Source organism: Lepidochelys kempii, chromosome 2, assembly GCF_965140285.1.
Source record: "Lepidochelys kempii isolate rLepKem1 chromosome 2, rLepKem1.hap1, whole genome shotgun sequence".
Taxonomy (NCBI): domain Eukaryota; kingdom Metazoa; phylum Chordata; order Testudines; family Cheloniidae; genus Lepidochelys; species Lepidochelys kempii.
This window is the reverse complement of record NC_136381.1, coordinates 170,956,549-170,973,500: the sequence shown is the minus strand read 5'-3', so window position 1 is coordinate 170,973,500 and position 16,952 is coordinate 170,956,549. Positions and strand designations below refer to the sequence as shown.

The 16,952-nt window shown below is 39.6% G+C and overlaps 1 protein-coding gene across 4 annotated transcripts in view; it reads left to right on the top strand.

Annotated features, from left to right (window-relative positions):
- ADCY1 (adenylate cyclase 1) overlaps positions 1 to 16,952 on the top strand; it is a 225,643-nt gene that overhangs the window by 135,748 nt on the left and 72,943 nt on the right. For all 4 annotated transcript variants that reach the window (XR_012157423.2, XM_073332758.2, XM_073332760.1 and 1 more), the window contains exon 5: positions 4,892 to 5,019. Coding sequence is in view for 3 of the 4 variants with exons in the window: in XM_073332758.2 (XP_073188859.1) it covers positions 4,892 to 5,019 (128 nt within the window). In the remaining variant the exon portion in view is untranslated. The remainder of the gene's footprint in view (positions 1 to 4,891; positions 5,020 to 16,952) is intronic.

Genomic DNA, 16,952 nt, shown 5'->3' with positions numbered 1-16,952 from the left:
CCTCTGCTGGCAGCAGACAAACAAAAAGTAATTCTAGACCTTGTTAGAATTTGGCAGTTGAGAAGGTCTCTCAGCTATAGTCCTAAGTGCTGAGCCAGCAAAGCATTGGCTCCAGAGGGGCTTAAGCATTTATCAAGAGTTCCTTCAAGGTCAAAAGTTTAATACCTTGTTACGTGGTCCTTTCTTCCTCTGTGAATTCTGTTCCCTTTATTTTGTTAAAAAATCTTCAACCACTGAGCATGAAACATAATTTGGATTGGGCGGTACAAGGGGCTTGATCTAATGTATCTGAAATTCCAATTTTGTATTCCGTATCCCGAGGTGGCAACCACGACTTTTGCAAGAGAACTTGAAGAGATGTAAAAACATGAGAACCCTTTCCGAATTAAGAAAGCTCCCCTTGTCCCACTCAGAGGAGACCAACGGGTTTATTAGCCACTTTGGTTGAAAATTTAAAGGTTACTTAGCAACTTGAAAGAGTCTGCCATCTGTGAAGTTGTAGATTTAGGCCTCCACCTGATACCAACAAATTGCTCTCTTGTCTGGAGGGAACTCTCCGCAGCTCATTTTGGAAGTATTTTGATTAAACTCTGCAGGTGGACGGTCTGGTTGGCGAGTGCAGTGGGCTGGAAATACTGTCAGACCCTGGTGCCTTCTATTACGCTTATGAGGCCAAAATGATCAACTATTACAGGAGCTGCCTGAATCAATGGTGACTTGAATTTATAACTGTCACTTTTGGGGAATTGGGGAACCACTCAGGTGGTTTCTGGGAGTTTCAATAAAACAAAAGAGAGAAAAAGAAAGAGTTTCTTTGGTTAACTTGCATATAAAGTTAAAGGGATTGTTCACATATAGATTCACTGTTAGCACTGGAAATCAACCTCATACAGAGAGAGAGAGCGAGCAGCAAGAAGAAAATCAAACAAGCTCCTACAGATCATTGTGCATTAGTCAGTTGCTATAAATAGATATGAGTGAGGAAAAAAGCTGATAAAGAATACAGTGGGATTTTTCAAAGCAGTGCAGATGATTTAGCCCCAGGTCCTCCATAAGTGTGTTTGTTTTGTTTGTTGTTGTTTTTTTTGTGGGAGGGGGCTAAAGGGATGAGGGTGGAGTTCACAGGCTTGTCTCTTCCACTAACAGAAGTTGGTTCAATAAAAGATACTACCTCAACCACCACATGTGTTTCATTAAATTTGGTGGAACACGTGGTTAAATCTCAACCAATCTTAAAGAAAATTTAAGATTGGGGTGGTTTTCTCTGTATGAGTGTCTGAGTGATAGCTGATGTAAGAAGAGTAGTTATCGACCATATTTTTTTTGAAGGAAAGGCAGCTGATTTCTCCCTTATTTTATGTCCAGGCTGGGATGGGAAAGGAGGGGAACAAAAATAGATTTTAAAAAATTACAAAGATAGAAAATAATAATAATAAAAAACCTCCCCTTAAAACTCTCCTTTCCCATGATGCTTCAAAAATCTTGACAACAGTTATTGTGCTGACCAATGTTATCTCATTGTTCTTCCTGGTCTGTCTGTCTTTATCCATCTGTTTTCTCTTGTCTTCTACTTAAATTGTAAACTCTTTGGAGCAGGGAACATCCTTTGTTCTGTGTTTTTACAATGCTTAGTACAAGGGGTTCCCAGGCACTATGGTAATACACATAATTATAATAAAAACTCTGTCTTCTCTTACCCAACAATCCTTAAATCTGCTGGATTCTGATTTGCTGCTGTGATGATCCTAATAACTTAGTACATTTCCCTGACATCATCTCATATGTGGTTTATGCAGTACTCTACACCAAGTCTTTCATTCAAGCCATTTTGTAGGTAGGCATTGAAGAAGCAATGTGGCACAATTAATTTTCTGCATCCGTATTTCTAAGTGGCTTTGTTCTGATTAGGTCAAGCAGTCATCTGCTGGTCACAGACCACACATACCAAATTTGAAGCTGAAAAAACTTTATGTAGGGTAGGACAAAAAGTGGGTTTCAGTCTTTACTCTGGAGCAGCTGTTATTGGTACATAATTTGCTCCATGAAAAATCCTTAATTTGTCAGCATAATTTAGCAGTCCCTGTTCAAAAGTTAGTACATGGAGTAAGAAGAGCTGTTCCATGTCAGGATAGACCTCCTGGATTGTATATTCATAGGTATTTGGTTTCTAGTAATAATACCTTCCATTAATACTGTCAGTCAGCCAAGGATCTCAAAATACTTGGGGCTTTTGTCTGCAATCCTTACTTACTTAAAACTTGCAATAAAATCTATGAGAATTTTCCTGAGTATGGGCTGCAGGAATAGTCCTAACTAAGGTTAAACTTAAGCACGTTCATATGTGTTTGCAATATTGGGTTCCTAGGCAATAAAGCATAATTTTGAAGAATAACTGCCAAATACACATATTCTTTAACAGAAGTTATTTTGCATGATAAAGCTATTTTGACTTTTCCAATTAATAATGATGAAATTAATAAAAAATATGAACAAAAATAAAGACTAATACATTCCAAATCATGCCCTATGGCATATTAAACAGCTATCTGACCTACCAAAATATCTATGCTGCTTGTTAGAACATACCTGGAAAGAATGGCCTACTCTTTTATTTTCTGTATAGGGTTCCTCCTTAATTAATGCTCTGTGTAAAAGGAGTTGGGAAAACTATTCACCATTCATTTTTCAGATTTCACCCTCTTTTCTGTTCAAGGACAGATGTTGATTTTATATGTACATATAATTTATATATATATTTGGGTGTATACATACAGACTTGTTCACTAGTCAGAAATGCTTATATATTTTATGAAAACACAGCAAACAGCTCATAGTCGTAAAGCTTTTACCAAGTTGTTTGCTATTGGTTGTTACAAGTATATATGGTGATTGGGGTGAGCCATGTGTTATTGTTTCTGTTCCCTGATTGGATCAGTGTCACTGTAACTTGGTCTACAGCTGCCTACACTTTTGATGGCATAAGCAAGTTGCCTCCACACTGTGGCATGTAGTTACACACGGCGGTGAAAGGCTCCTACTCAGGGAGAGGAAGCAGGGAAAGGCTCCAGCAGTGGGAAGCTGCGAGAGACTTTCCCCGCTGCTGGAGTCTTTCACTGCAGTGGGGAAAGGCTCTGGCAGTACCCTGCCCAAAATAGCCGTGTAGACACGGGAGGCACTGCTTGGGCATGTAGAGAATCATGTACAGTATGTACCCTGGGTTCAGGCTCTCTACTCTGTGCTGCTTTCCTCAGCTGTGCCTCACTGTTTGCATAGTTGTTTATATCTATACAGTGTCTGTATTCTACATGCTACTGTAAGTGTAGACCTACCTGTGGGGGAGCTGTGATCAAATCACTGAGCCTTAGATTTTCTCAGAATGTGGATTTAGGAGGAGCCGAACCAGACAGATTAAGGAATTTGTTGGACATTTTAATATTTTTTTTTCTGGGCCACTTGAGTTAAGCTTTACTTGGGACATCACTATAGGAAAAATTGGTCAGAATATTCATACTAAGTAATCCCATGAGGCATGTGCCTTCATAGTCCCAGCCATAAAATTGGGATCCTTTAATCTGTTTTATTTAAGTACTCTTTTTCACTGCTCTCACCAGGAGCTTTGTGCAGTCTTTCTTGCAATGGATACCATCACCATCTTTTCTTGTTTAACTGTGTTATTGCCAGACCCTGACCGGGGGCTTCAGGAAAACAGTCCCTACCTACATTGTCCTGAGTTGTTGGTCAGGACTATATAGCAATATTTCATGTCATGTACCAACTACATTAATTGAATTTCCTGATCTCCAATTTGTTGTTAGCTTTAAGCAAACCTGCCATCAGGTCAACCCAGAGCCCCCTCCCATCCCACCCCCCGAGCAGAAAGGGAGTGGCCGGACCCCGCTCCGCCGAGGGTCGCCCTGCCCCAGGCTTAAGTCACTGTCCCAAACAAATGAGTAATAATTTCAGCATAGTTCTATGTGTGAGGTCCTAGCTGGCAGCCGTGCATCGGATCACTGGAAAACACCTTCCATGTCAGGGCTTGGGACAGAGATTTGGCAAGCAACTCAACCCCTATGATGCTGCATTATTACTAAGCAGTGTTCTAGTTTGCAACTGATGGAGGTGCTACTGAAAATAATATAGCTGTCACCACCTCCCATCATTTCTCCTTCAAATCATGGAAGATTTAGTCATACGCTTGCTCCTGAAGAACTTGCAAGCCCATGTAAATAGAGACAAATTCAGTAACAGTACATGACTGCATCTTCTGTTCTGCCCATATGTCATGTTCGCACATTTAAATTGAGAATGAGTTTGCCCTATCAGATTTACGTATTGTTAATACAGCCCAATGAGCATCTTCTTAAAAAACCAACCAACCAAACAAAACTCCCAAGAAACAAAATACCACCACCATAGCAACAACAACAACAAAAACACCTGCCTTGTAAATTACAGATGGGTTTGAGTCACAAATTCATCTGAATCCAAACTTCCCCAATGTTCAGAGGTAGTTCGGTTCCAGCCTTTTGGTTTGAACTATTATAGACATTATAATCCAGATGCAAAGTTTGGATCCGAACTTATGTGCTGTTTGTGACTGTTAAGATGCGGTGTTTTGATCTGAGGCATCTCTGTTGGAAAGCATACGGTCACAATGTTACATTGTAATCTGGAATTATGATGCTGCCCAATTGAACAAAGCTGGACTGATTACCCTATTTGATATACAGAAGATGACAGTTCAGCATTAGGACCTCATAGCTTCTGCACTGTAGATTGTTTACTGTGACCACATAAACTTTATATGAAAAAAGTTTGTTATGCAGAAATATGTGATTTCTATTGTAAATCTTTTTTAAAAATCTATTATTCCTGTCTGTTTTTATTAAAGGAAAACCACTGCAGAAGAATTAAAATTCTAGGGGACTGTTACTATTGTGTATCAGGATTGACACAGCCCAAAACAGACCATGCCCACTGCTGTGTCGAAATGGGACTGGATATGATTGACACCATCACGTAAGTATCTCAGTCACTGTACTTAGGCTTCAGTGCCCAATGGGAAACAGTATTATCCCTGCCATGTTTGTGATGTGTGTTATTAAGGGAGTGGTAGTTTCTGTGGAAACTATGCTCATTTAAACCATTACAGTGGTACACTTGTGCCATGAGAGAGTCTTGTTTTTACACAGTGCATTCTAGGCACTGCTTTTCTATTCCATTTAATCAGTTTGATGAGAAAAAATGAGTTTGTGCATGCATGCACATGTGCCGCGCAGTGAGGGGGAGAGAGGAAAGGGGAACTCATGAACTACCTCTATTGCTATTTGCCATAGCAGTGTGCATTGAACCAGTAAGCAGGGAATCTAATTCCTGCTTGTTCAATATTAAAACTGCTCTCAGTTCACCCACTTGTATGTAAATGCCAAACAGACTTTGATGTATATCTGTTGTGTGTGTTCATATTCCCAAATCAATTGTTCACTCTGATTTTTGCCTTTCTGTGTGTCATTTTGAAACTTTTATTTTGCTTTTCATCAGACATGCAATGTGAAATTCATTTTGCCTCTCAGAGAAGTTTTCGTTATGCTTCAGAGCTCTGAACTGATTGCCTTTATACCAAAAGGCGAAGTGTGAATGTGAGAGAGTTCTGAATGACCTGCTAGTTACTAAGCAAGAGCTGGAAATGTATTTCATATACTGACACTGGGGAGGGAGAAGGGGGAGAAGAATTTGTGTGGTTTCTTCACTACCATGTATCTAATATTTTACAGACAATATATATGTGAACACACAGACACATAGTCATGCTACATATAAATACACACTGAGTTACATAATGCTAGTGCCTTTGGACTAGATTATGGCTTTGCCACAAGCCCTGTGGGAGCGACTCTCCAGGAGCCCTGTTCTGAGCGGGGATAGTAATTGGCTATTAGTTCTTACAAGAAGCTAATTACTGCCCCTGCCCCTTGCATTGGACATCCCATCTACAGGAGAGGGACCAGAGCTAAGGCTCCACCTCTCCTCATTACTTACCTGCTTGGGAGAGGAAGAAAAGTGATCCTTTCACGCCTGCAGCCCCTTAGTCCCCAGCAGAGGTACATAGATCAAGGTACAATCTAGCCTTTAATTTGAAAACAGGCAGTAAAGCATTTTCTGCTATAGTTTTATGTACAGTGATCAAAAACTTAAAATGACTTGAAGTTGTATGATTTTTGAAAAGCATAATTTGTATGCGTTTGTAGTCCTCAGTAACATTTCAGTACTGATTTTAAAGAAACGTTATGAAGGGCCTATAGTGCCTTACTTAGTAGTGTCTTTCTGTCGTAGGCTGCCTGTCAGTCTTTATCTATCCTACATATTTGGAGCCAATATCCATGTGTTATCTTGAAGAGCCACGTGATAAATGAATTAGCCTGTGACTTTGATCATTTCACCTCCTCTCTGCTCACTGATCCATCTCTCTCAGGACTTAGGCTAACATTCCAGTCACTATTGGGTAGTTTCTGCACAGTTGCCATGTTTGTTTACTTTTTAAACCAGCTTGCCAAAGAAATGTTTCCTCTGCAGTCCAAAGGTGAAATTTGCAGGCCTCCCTGCTCCCAGAATTCTAATTGCCCAAGTTGCAGAATGGGCAAATTCAGTTCTTGGTCAATGACAGATATCTGACAAACCTCTAAGTCTTGAAATGGGAGCTTCCCAACTTCCCTATGTGGGGGAGTTAGCTTTCACTTCTAGCCTAGGAATGGCTCTGAATGGCAGGTTTAAATTGGTGAGATATTAAGTACTTTTTAGAGGTATTTTTAATGCATTAGTTATATTTCTGAGACGTGAACAGCTGGACAAAGATACTGGGAGCCAGAGCATGCTGTCTGTTATACATGTGCAAAGTCCAGTTTAAGCAATCAGACCAGTGCACGTGCAAACAGGATAATTGAGGCCATTGTTTCACAGTCAGAGCATTATGAAAAATAGTCCTCATAACATCTGAAAAAACTCTCTCACACATTGCAATGAGTATTTTTGTCTATCATATGTGACATCTCTACAATACATGATGGTATGCTGTGTTGTAAGTCTTACTGGCACTTGCAACCTACATAACTCAAAAGTGACTCTGCCACCTGTATGTAATGTGACTATCTGAAATGCATGCTGATAGAACCTGAAATACATGCTTATAGATCCTGAAATGCATGCTGATGTATACACCACACCATCGTGTATTCCATTCATATAAAATAGCTGTATAAGAGCCAGATCATGCTGCTTCATGAAGGAGCTTGGAGCTGTGGAAAATTTTATGGGGTTCTCTTCAATTATTATTATTATTATTCCAAATTCTTTTGAGAGATGGGTTTGAAGTCATTGAACTCATGGCAAGGATTGTGTCTTCTAAACCTTGCAGATCCTTTGGAGGTACAGGGCAATAGACACACAATTCTGTATCTCCATACCAGCTCTGGAGCTTTGTGGTGGCATGGCTCCATTAGACTTCCTTTAAGGAGAATTCCATAGTGCAGAGAAAGGCAGGGAAGAATCTGATATAGCTAGTGGCTGTATCCCATTTCTGTCTCCTTGTGGTACACTGGCTCAGGCATGATTTGATTCTATGTCCCATTTATCAAAATAACCAAAATGTTAAGAGGTTTGGATAAACGTGTCCATTTTCAGCTATCCATTCATCCAGTATAAATTCCTGTTGTGTATGTATATATTGTGAAATCTGTAATGCATTTTAGGATGAAAGGTGATATACAAACCTAAAGATCTATTATTATTTCTTTTACTATGTAATAATTATTATTTTAGATATTTTTGTTATGTAAATACAGTTAAAATGTACTAACAAGGGATATTTCAGCAATTCAGATATACGCTAGGATCAAAATCAATATTGTCTTTACTAAATAAATGTATCCTGCAAAGCCATCTATGCATAGCATTCCTTCTGTAGTAAATAGGTGTTCCACTTATAGAAAGTCCTTGAATTGGGGAGAAGTAGAGTTAGACATATAGACCTTCTACAAATTCTGTGAACTTCTCCTTTAAAATGTATGCAAAGGCACTGCTTCTGCCTCTTACCTATTTTTAAATATGAAAATTAATCTATAATTTCATTAGTTGGACTCTCTTTCATGTTTGCGTTTGTCTGCTATCATGATAAAGTAAACATCAATGAAAAGTCAAATTAGAAAAGAGGGAATGAAGCAGATGGGCTGCCGTGTATTATCTAGGCACGGTCAGTGAGAACTCATGGTAGAAGATAAGTAACAGGCAACTTCAGCATTTTCTTTTTGACAGGGTTTAATAAATTGGAAAAGACAGCACAGTGTGTGCATTGGAGATTAGGAGATGGTGGGAGAGGGCAAGATGAAAAAGAGTCAAGGTTGACGGAGCAGTAATTGATGGTGTCAGATTTATAGAGAGAGTTAAATTGGCAGAGGCCAATCCTTCATCTTTCACACATTTAAGTAATCCATTGATTTCAATGGAATTACTTGTGTGAGTAAGGATTGCAAGACCCAGACCTGCTGCATATGCCTTCTGTTAGTTTAAGTAACATAGAAACAGTGATCATCTCAGAAATCAGAAGAGGGTCAGGGAACAGCTATTGTTACCTTTGAAATCACTGCGAAAATTTTCCTCACTTTAATATGGGTGTAGCAGGGTGGCCTGCCCCTTTAAGGGCCAGGAACCTAGGACCAACCAGCCCTGTTCAGTTTATCAGACTCAGCTGGGGAGGGGGCCAGGTGAGCTTTGCAAACAGCTGAGATCCCTCAGTTGACAGCAGGGAGCTGCAGGAGAGAGGTTGGCTCCTATGACTAGCCCTGGAACAGAAAGATAGGGGAGTAGAATGAAAGACCTCTGGGTTCCAGCAGCCTGCGCTGATTGTGAGGTTTGATTGAATTAATAAACTGGTGCCCTCGAAGAGGGGCCTGAAATGCTCTGGGCATGGCAGTTAGGCCTTTCTGGGAAGGTTGGGGAAAAGCGGACAGGCAATTGGCCTTGGAACTAAAGGGGAAACTGAGGCAGAGGCCCAGGACATAACACTGTGATAGGGAGCAGCATCCAGTCAGACATTGTTGAGCTGTGTGTGCCGAGATTAGGATTGATTAGAATGTATAGCCAAGCCTACAGACGTTCACAGAACTCAAGAGCCTGATAATAGGATTTTGTTGATGCATAAGTAAAAAAATTTTTTTTTACTTCTGTGCAGAGAACAAGCTTGGAAAATTTCAGACTCCAAAGAAATTTAGTTTGAGAGTGTAATGAGCAAATGAAAAAGGGGATGAAGGCACAGTTTATAATGGAAGTTGAATTTCAACTTTAACTATTTGTCCATCGGTCTGGTTAGTGATTCCATATATGAAGATGCTGGTATTCATCAATTCCATGAGCTGTGGAAGCATTTTAGGTATTTAAATTACCTTTCATTTCAGGCAACGTCAGAGCTGTAGGACTAGTGGGCTTCTCAAGGTCTATTTGCCCCACTGCAGAAAACATGTATTGCTGGTATAAATCCTTGTCTGGAGAAAGGTTCCATCCCTAGTATCAGCCTTGTCACATTGCACAATGAAATGAAAAATCATCTGTTTGAGCTGTTTGATGTTCACCTGGTGGATCTTCTGGAACGGTTTAATGATTAGGTAATCACAGTAGACATTTCCAATTTACAGGAACGTGAGGAGTAAAGTTTTCTTTGGGATGGACAAAAAAGTCCTAAGTGTATAGAGTTAGCCCCTGATCCTCCAAACACTTACACATGTGAGTAGTTCTATTTGTTTCATGGGATAACTCACATGTGCAAAGTTAAGTATGTGCACAAATACTTGCAGTAACAGGGTCTTAGACTGTAAGCTATTTAGGGCAGGGACTGTCTTTTACCACATTTTTCTATAGTCCCTAGGACAATATGGTATGTGCTCTCTAACATGTCCATGCAGATGCTCCTTTCCTAAATGCCCTAAATATGGCCCTGCATTTAGGTTCCAGTTGATGGTGCTTCTCCTTGTTACCAGTAGAGTGATCCAAGAGGAGTTGGGAGATTCTCTAAAAAACTTATTGAAAATTTCCTATCATTGCCCCAACTTCTTTCTTCCTCAGAGTAACCTCTTCAAATTCACAATCCAAGTCAGACTACAGTCAGTGTATGAGGCATCTCTTTCACAGTAGTAAAATGCTTAGGCAACTGTATCCTATCCTTGTTCTGCATGCTGAATTCCTCTGTAGCCCTATGGTAACAGGGCAAAATTCACCACTGTGCAGGGGTACAGCACAAGGTGTATGCCCCATTTAAGTCTTACCTTGATGGATTAAGTGAGACTGGAGGTGGAGTTAAGTGTTACATAGAACTTGTTGGTCCACAGCATGGGTGTGAATTCTTCCCATAAATCTTCTTTATCAGATTCATTAGTGGCATAGTTAAACGTGCCCATATTCTTTAGCTTCTCATCAGTATGTGGCAGGTGTCGTCATCTCACTCTTTAATAGTATTTAAGCCAGGGATTCTTTTTCTTCATTTTATTTAAATTGCTTGTCACACCTTGGAGGTTTCAGTCATCAGTATTATTTACAAGGGTATTTTACTTTCAAAAATCATATATTTATTATGTAACTCAAGTTTTCCAAGCTGCTGGCTACTCCCCAGTAGAGTGGGTGGAAGTGGGAGCCTCAGCCTCGTTTAAAGGTGGGAGATTTATGAGTCTTTAAACAGAAAATAATAACTTGCATCTTTCATCCCAAAGGATCCAAAAGTATTTCAAAAACTGATATACTAATTACATATAAAGAATTCCTTTGCTCAGGGTGGAAATACAGCCTCTTCAAGGATGAAATGTGGGAATTATTTAATCGTACTCAGCAGTGCCACAGGGCAGGAAATGAAGTGTAATGTATCCAATTGAAAATGAAGACAGAATATGGGTAAGGAGGAGATAAATATTACAGTTGGAATGTGGCCAGAACACTGAGGTTAACATTCATAAGTTTGTGAAAAGTGTTAGGGAATCTTTAATCGCTAGCCTTGGGTATCCCTCTCCTTAGCTTGATGGCACATATCACACTACAGTCTCATGCTGGGGCCCAGGTTCAATACAGAGGGAAGCATGCCATCGCTGAATCACTAATAGCACTTCCAGTAGCACTTAGGTGTTCCTGGGCAGTCTCCCATCCAAATATACACCTGTTCCAATTCTGTTTAACTGTGGGAGCTAACGGGATAAGGTAAGCTTCTTCCCTGCATTTGGGGCAAAAATAGATGGGAATGTGAAGGAAAGCGGCTTTAAGCCACTTTATCCCACTATATATTCTGAGTCAGCAAAGAGCCTGTTTTTCCCTGGGGTAAGTTAGGGCAGACCTCAAGCTGCTTTTTCTTATGTTTAAGGCCGCAAATCTTTCATGGAAGTCATGGATTCCAGGACCTCTGTGACTTCTGCAGCTGCACCAACTGCTGCTCCGGTGGCCACGGGCAACTGGTTCCGGGCGCTGCCCCAGAGCAGCAGTAACTTTTTGGTTATTGCCCATGACCTGTCCGTGACTTTTACTAAAAATATCTGTGACTACATCACAGCCTTACTTTATGTTCTGTTTCTTGTGGCATCCTATGGGCTCAGATAAGCAGAAAATGGCTAATCTATAGTATGTTACAGACGTACTCCTGGCCTGCCTTTTCACTCCTGGCCTGCCTTTACCCTTTTTCTCCCTAAGCAGATATATCCCTAAGCTGGGGCCTGAGAGCATGGCTAGTGTACGGCCCTTACAACAGCTCTAAGTCAGCTGAGGAGCATTCTCAGAAGGCTGTTGCCTGCAATACAGAATCAGATGTGACTTTGACATGGATCATAGAAGTTTCTGTATTCAGTTCATGAGCATGGTAACATTTCAGCATATTTTACCCATTCCTACTGATGAGGGTGTGTAATAAATTGTTAAGTTTTATAAACACTTGGGATCAGATGGATTGATTTCAATGGGAGATGCTGACTGCCCAGTACTTTTGAAAATCGGGCAGTTTATTTAGGAGTCTAAACATGGATTTAGGAGCCTAATTTTTGCCTTCTATGTCTTAAGATCTTGGCATTGGGATTTAGGGACCCAATTAAGATGTTTGTGCTTCAAAGACTGTTCCATTGTATACACTGTGCATCTATACAAATGGCACTTAATAGTTATGTATTCTGTACTCTCCAGTGAAACACCCATATTAAACAACAGAAGAATATGATAGTGTGTGGTCCTCCCAGACATGGCATCTGTCATAGCGGTTATTCAAAAACATCCAGCTAATCTGGAGGCAATTCATAGTAAGACAGTCTTTGTCATTAGCATCCAAGAGCTAACTGATTCCTGATGGTTCTTAAATGGAACTACCATTGAACTACCATAGAAAACTTCAAGGGACATACTGTGTTCCTAATATTTAAGGACCACCAGCTGGGAATTCTTTAGACTTAGAAAGCAGAGTTCCTATACATAAATAGCTAGAAAAGCTTGTCTTTGGCTTTACCAGGAAATATCTACTTGTATGCAGACTCTTTTGGACTTACATGATAAATGAAGGTGGGAACTGAATGACTTGTGGGAAATGGGATGAAAAGCATTTTCTTACTTCAGTGCTGTTAGTTCAAACTCAGTCACTACTGATCTATTCTGAAATGCATTTCCATCTGATAACTGTTCAGAATCTTCTTTAAAATGAGTTTGATACTTTGTAAGAGCTATGTGAAATAATTGTAGCTAAGTACATAACTTCGTAAAATTAAAGGAGCAGCAGAGGCTGGGCTGGTAAAGTAGATTTCATCTACCCATAGGCCATTTACACAGAGCCATAATCCCACTAGGATTGTGAGGGTAGAGTGAATTTCAGCCTCAGTTTGTTTCTGGGTCCAGTTTGCAAAGCAAAAAAATGAATCATTAGCTACAGAAGTAATCTATGAAGTGAATAATTTGACAAACTTCAACTTCTTTTCTAGTAATATGGTTGTCCTTGAATAGCTGGTGACTTTCAGAAACGTATTCATAATTTGAAATTATTTACTGAATACTTTTGGCAAATAGTTCTTGGCCTGTGGATTGTTAATAAGCAGATTGTAGTGAATTTCTAATATTCACATAGAACAATTTTGGTTTCTTTTGATTAGACAGAAATGCCATGACATTGGGAGAACACGCTGACATTTTGTGTCTGAAACTTGCTCACCAATGTATTCATTAATAGTTGCTTAATAGTCCCCATTTTTCATATGTTTGCCAGAAAATTCATGGAAACTAATTGCAAAAGAGGTACAAACACACCCAAAGCAAATTAGGAATTTTAAAATTTGAACAAATATACATGAATAGTGTTTTTTTGTTTTTCTGCTTGGCTTTAAAAATGATACAAATATCATTGACACATTTTGGAGTCTCTGGGAAGAGGGTAGAAATACATTTGCGATTTAGATTTTGTATTAATTGAACAAAGCACAAAATGCCTTCAGATTCTACTTTATGATCCATGAATATATTGCAAAACTCACTTTCCTTAACATGTAGTACTCAGGTTTCAGAGTAGCAGCCGTGTTAGTCTGTATTCGCAAAAAGAAAAGGAGGACTTGTGGCACCTTAGAGACTAACCAATTTATTTGAGCATAAGCTTTCGTGAGCTTTTGAGATGCATCTGATGAAGTGAGCTGTAGCTCACGAAAGCTTATGCTCAAATAAATTGGTTAGTCTCTAAGGTGCCACAAGTACTCCTTTTCTTTATGTAGTACTCAGTAATGTAGTTTTACTCTATCTTTTGCGATCTCTAACTAGAACTTTTCAAACAAATTCTGTTACAATTTTCCCGTTTTGAAAAGCATATTTCCTTAAAAGTTGAGTTTTTGGTTTCCTTTGAGAGCATTTGGAACAGAGGAAAGAACAGATTTATTTTCAAGGTCTTGATGGATTGTGCCTCTTTTCCCTGTTTGGGGATATTTCCTTCCCCTTCTCTTTACATTTAATGTGAGTTACAACATAGTTTTTTGGAATATGAAAGGGTTTTTAGTATTTTGTGAATACAAAATAATAATTTATGCACATGCACATGTACTTGCAGGGACATGACTCCAGATAATACACAGCTAATGTGTTATGTGATAGACTATATAAAGGCTAGTAAGGCCCTAATCTTGAAACACTCAGGAATGTACTTATATTTACCCATATGAATCGTCTTGCTGGCATTAGTGGGACTGGTCATAGGAGTAAAGGGAAGCACATGCATACATGCGTGCAGTATTGTGACCTTAGTTTGAATGTTCAAAATGATCAGTTTGAATTAATTAAGCACAAAAATGGAAGGCCTTTTTTTTTAAATAAAAACACTGCACCATAAGAGCTATGCCCTAAGACGACACTTATAACGTAAGAGCAAGAGCTGAATTATTTTTCAGATATTTAGGCAAAGCAAGAATGTGCAAACATTCACAGTTACCTCTCTCCCTGGGTTTTTTTTTTGTTTTTTTGGTTTTTTTTTAATTAAAAAAGCGTGTTTCTCTTTTTAACTCTTACCTAATTCAGAAATATCTTAAACTGATTATCTTCAAATTTCCAGTGAAAATCCATCTCCGGGCTAAGGCCTGACTTAAGAAATTATAACCCAAATGGTATAGTTTTGAGAAAGAAATGACCGTTTAGAATTAGGGGGTTAGAACGGAAAGGATTTTTCAACTTTAACTATTGTAAACCTGCCCTGACAGTGTAACATAGGAACAAATGTTAAAAATTATTTTTCAAAACAGGCAACACTGATGTTAATAGGGAAGTGCCACTTACCAGGAAGAAGAGTATAGTTCACAGAATTTGACATAAATACAATAAATATTAATACACGACTTCCATTGTGAACGCAACACACGCAAAGTGCTTGACACAAGCCCGTGAAAACAAAGAAATGAAAAATTAACCCACCTATTAGTATATACTCTCCATTCTTCCACTCACAAGCACATGTTTTACAATTACCACTCCTACCACATACCACAGACCATGCACGGCAGTCTTAGCTTTGCCCTTTTTTTGCCATTTTGCATGCACACTTTACTTTTTCACCCGCCCTAACAGTTGTGGAAGTTTGGCATAGTAGATTATTGTATTCCAAAAAGCTAGTTTGGTAAAGGCTGTGCACAGATGGGTGGTTAAAGGAGGTGATGGAAGGCTGGTATCCCTGTAGGGGCAGAGTTAAGGTCATAGTGCATGGTCTGTGGTGTATTCTTGATGTGGTAATAGTAAGGTGGGTGGGGGTAAAGGGTATGTACTGTTAGATGGGTTAATTTTCCGTTTCCTTGATTTTGTGGGTTAGTGTCAGGTAGCTTGTGTGTGTTGCATCCTAACTGCTTCACAACAATTTTTTGTGTATTAATTTTGTAGGGTGTTACTTAACTGGGTTGGGTATTGGATGGGGGTGGACCTATGGGGGGGTAGAAATGCAAAAAGAGAGTATTTCATCCCTTGGCAGTTGCATGTTAGCCCTTCCCTGCTGTAGGAAAAAATCTTATAGAAGAATGTTGCTCCTTCCAGAGAAGCTTTTATGAACTGGCTGTCCTCCAATCCCCAATCAGTCAAACTTATGTACACTTGGCACCACCGCCATCTGCCACTCAGACTTCTGTATTCCTGGCCCCCATCAGGTTTGTGTGCTCAGCGCATAAACTTTTTTACTATAATGTGAATAAGTGCTAACAATTATCCTAGATTCAGCATTTTTCAAAAACAAACTTCCTCTTGCCTCAGTCTTCCTCAGGGTCTGCCTCTCTGCCAAGTTATGTGTAAAAAGACAATGTTTTCAAAGAGATATCAGTCAACAATGAACAGTTGCTGCTGGGAAATTTTAGCCATAGCCCAAATTCAAAAGCTTCTGATTCAAAATGTATGAGGAGAACTCAAATTAAAACCTACATGGAAAATTCAAACAGCATAAAATTAACCCTGTGTGAAATTTCACCTCCGCTGGCTACCTACTTCTAGAGAGAGACAGGAATTTATGCCCCATCTTAGAATTCAGTCCTAACTGCAGAGATAGCTGCAGTTTCAGTGCAATAGATTGTTGTCAATTGTCAGAAATAAAAAAACCTCTTAATGTCGCCCCGAGTGAGAGGAGTACCATTCACACTGACTTTAACAACTAATTGCAGTTCCTGCATGTATAAAATGTAAATCTCTTCAGGCTAGATTGAGCCTTCAGGCTCAGCCCTGCATATGGGGCAGTGGATAGCTATGCTACTACAGGAGGAAAGATATTAGGGCTCAGTCCCAAATCCTCTCCTGCTACCTTCCTATGCTGAGCAATCATGTTACTTCACCCTTACTTCACCCTTTACCGCCACCCTCATGTCTGGCCATCTGTGCTCCCTGACGCATGGAGGGTGGAATCAAGACTTTGCCCCATCCCTGCAATTCCCCAGTGGCATCTCCTCATGCCCATTTGCTCACAGAGGTAAGGTGAGGGGAAAGTCTCATGTGCACAGCCTTGCTCCCTGGGCCTCAATCAGAGAAGCCAGTGTGTGGCTGTCAGGGGGACCTGACTTTCCGGGGGGGACTAGACAAAATCTAGCCTTATGTATTTATGAATAGCTAACCCAACTACATGCAGGTGCACAGGGATCAGGACTGGAATATCATGTTTGTGTGATTTGGGGCCGGGGGGGAAGGGCAGAACTTGCCCGCTTGCTGATTTTGAATCTGAAATCTTGAGAGCAGTAAGCAAATTAATACAAGAAAATGACTACTGATGTATTAAATATGCATCATTGTAAGGAGGGAAGTAAACAATCAGAGACACTTTGAAGAAAATTATTTTTACCTCAGTAAGTTTCAAATCAATGAAATGAAGTGGAATTGTTCATCAGATAGTAAAACTAATGATAGAATGTCAAGCAAATACATTACTACAGAATAAGGAAATAAATCAGAGGAGATAAACATTT